The 3049-nt window shown below is 33.8% G+C and overlaps 1 protein-coding gene across 1 annotated transcript; it reads left to right on the top strand.

Annotated features, from left to right (window-relative positions):
- Positions 1-1265: 1265 nt before the first annotated feature.
- On the top strand, positions 1266-3049 carry LOC124838605 (UPF0481 protein At3g47200-like). Its single transcript, XM_047314254.2, has 2 exons — positions 1266-1956; positions 2198-3049. Exons 1-2 carry the CDS (start codon positions 1313-1315, stop codon positions 2922-2924), a joined length of 1371 nt encoding a protein of 456 aa, XP_047170210.2. The 5' UTR covers positions 1266-1312; the 3' UTR covers positions 2925-3049.

The following is a 3049-nucleotide window of genomic DNA, read 5'->3' as shown; positions in this document are numbered from 1 at the left end:
TTAACATGACACACATTAACATTCATTTGACACATCTAATAAGAGTAAAATGATTTTAAAAGAATAAATTTTTGTAATTTTTCGAAAAAAAAAATAAAAAATAAGAAAGGATAATATCATAATGTTAAAAAATTATGTGTGACGATTATTATTTTTCTTATTTTTATCATGGTGAGAAGACTCTTTTACATTATACTAATGTAGGTCTTAATGTAAAAAAAAAAAACCCTTTATGTCTGACTATGATAGGTTTAACGTAAATATTTTTTTTATTTATAAAAATGTTATAATTTTCTTTTTCTTTTAAGTGTATTATGTATGAGTTAAATCGTGTTTTTATGGTAAAACACGATTGTACATGTACTTACCTACCAACCATTTTCTGCAGGAATATATTCATACTTGAAATACTAGCAAAGCGCAATGAATCCACTTCTACATGCCTTTTTCACCGCAATTTCTCACTATTCATTCCAAACTTCAAACGTTCACAAAGTTAAACGCATCAAGTACGTACTATATCTCCTTCTTTACCCCAAGAATAATATACACAACCATAGTGTCAAGTTCAATTTTTTTCTTTCTTTTTTGCATTTTAAATTCTACGCACTCCCTAATAACCATAATTATCATAATTCAATTTGTATATTCCTCAATTTTTTAATTTATAATTACTTTAGAAATGCATGTGTGGGTCTGATTCTTAATTTGAATGGATATAAGAAAATTGAAAACATATATATTGAAATTTTTGGATTTAAAGCAGTGTTATATAGATTTGTCTAAGTTTCACTGGAATATTTCTGTAAATCTTCTCGAAACACACGTGAAATTTCATGTTCAGTGATTCTTACACTCATATTTTCTGACTATTTACAAAGCTAAAAAGCATCCACTACGTACTATATCTCCTTGTTTACCCCAAGAATAATATACACAACAACCATAGCGTCAAAGTAATAATTCAATTTTTTTCTTTCTTTTTTGCATTTTAAATTCTACGCACTCCCTAGTAACCATAATTATGATAAGTCAATTTGTATATTCATCAATTTTTGAATGGATATGAGAAAATTGAAAACATATATATTGAAATTTTTGGATTAAAGCAGTGTTATATAGATTTGACAAAGTTTGAGTGGAATCTTTCCGTAAATCTTCTCTAAACACACGTGAAATTCAAGTTCAGTGAATCTTACACTCATATTTTCTGACTATTTAAACTGCAATAACATGAAGTGACTTCATGAACCCTGAACTTCACTTGTCAACACCCACAAATACCAACCAAACATTAGCATTATTGCACAACATGAGTGAGACAGCGTACCTCAGAAAGAACTTTACTCAACTAGAAGAGGCAAAGGAAACACCACAAAATACAGTCCCAAAGATACAAAAGGTAGCAAGTTATCTCCGAGATCGAGAGCACTGGAAAAAGCATTACTTACCCAGGTTAGTTTCAATTGGTCTAATCGATCATGGTAAACGGAAGCTGGAGCTGGGAGAAAAATACAAGCTTATGTGGACAGCAAAGTACCTTGAACGCACCAAACAAGATGGTCAAACTCTGTACCAAAAGATTGCATCAAATATCGAACAATTGAAAGAACGGTTTGCTGATGATGTTATTAGTGACTTCGGTGGTGATAATGAAAAGCTGTCGTGGATTCTATTTGTGGATGGATGCTCTCTGCTACAAATCTTGGAGAAGGCAGACCTTAAAAATCCAAAAGAAATGAATCTCAAGGTTGACCAACTGGTTCTTGTGTGCCATGATGTGCTTTTGTTAGAGAATCAGCTTCCCTATGAAGTGCTTAAACTCTTGTCAGGCCACCAGAATGATGACACACTGGTAAGCAGCATGAACAAGTTTCTTAAGTTCCATCATTTGTCACCAGATGAAGAAAGTGAAGAAAAATGCAAGGGCAAGTGTAATAACGAGGAAGGAGACAGGTATATCTATATCTATCTATCTATCTATCTATATATATATATATATATATATATATATAATATATATATATATATATACACACACACATTCTATTACGTATCTTGTTAAAAGGTGTAAATAAATACTTTAGTTCTAAAGACGATGACAAATCTATTGCATGTTGATATGTCATAACAATTAGTTTATATATCACCAAAATTCAGACATTATGATTATACTTTGAACATGGTATGTTTTTAGAGCAATGGATGAAGATGGTTATGCAAGCGTTTACGTAAATGAAACGACCCTTTATGATGCACAAGGCAAGGACTTACCTTTTCATCTTCTCGATAAGCTTCACAAAACTGTGGTTTGTGACTTCCAAGGTTACGGAAATAGGTGCTCCGACACAACATGCTCCGACACAACATACAGGAACATAAAGGAGCTGAGAGCAGCAGGGATTAAACTGAAGGTAGAAGAGTCACGGAAGCTGACAGCCATCTCGTTCCGTTATCGGTGGATGTGGTTGCGTGCTGAACTGACACTGCCAAAGATCATAGTTGATGACACAACAGCTACTAGTTTTCTCAACCTGGTAGCGTATGAGATGTGTCCAGATTTTGAGAACAACTTCGTGATCAGTTCCTTTGTGGCTTTCATGGACTCGCTCATCGACCACCCTGAGGATGTGAAGGAGCTGAGATCAGCAGAAGTTCTGTGCAATTCGCTTGGGAGTGATGATGAGGAAGTGGCGAAGCTCTTCAACACCATAAGCTCTGACTTGGTGCCCAACTGTGGGATCTATTCAAGTGTTGGACAAGAAATTGAAAAACATCATAAGAAGAAATACAGGACATGGTTTGCTCTTGCTTATCATACTTATTTTAGTAACCCTTGGGCATTCATTGGTTTTCTTGCTGCCATTTTTGCCCTAGTTCTCACTTTCATTCAAGCTTGGTTTGCCATTCACCCTAAATGCTGAAATTTCTTTCTTACTTTTCCATTTCTCCCACAACACTTTCATTATGCGTTTGCTAATCTTTTCTATTCATAATTAAGGATTTGTAGAAGCTCACAATAAAACTCTGTTTCTGATTAATGTATCTG

This window comes from Vigna umbellata, chromosome 4, assembly GCF_029865625.1.
Source record: "Vigna umbellata cultivar VRB3 chromosome 4, Vumbellata_1.0, whole genome shotgun sequence".
NCBI lineage: Eukaryota > Viridiplantae > Streptophyta > Magnoliopsida > Fabales > Fabaceae > Vigna > Vigna umbellata.
The sequence above is the reverse complement of the archived record's forward strand: the minus strand, read 5'-3'. Positions and strand labels throughout refer to the sequence as shown.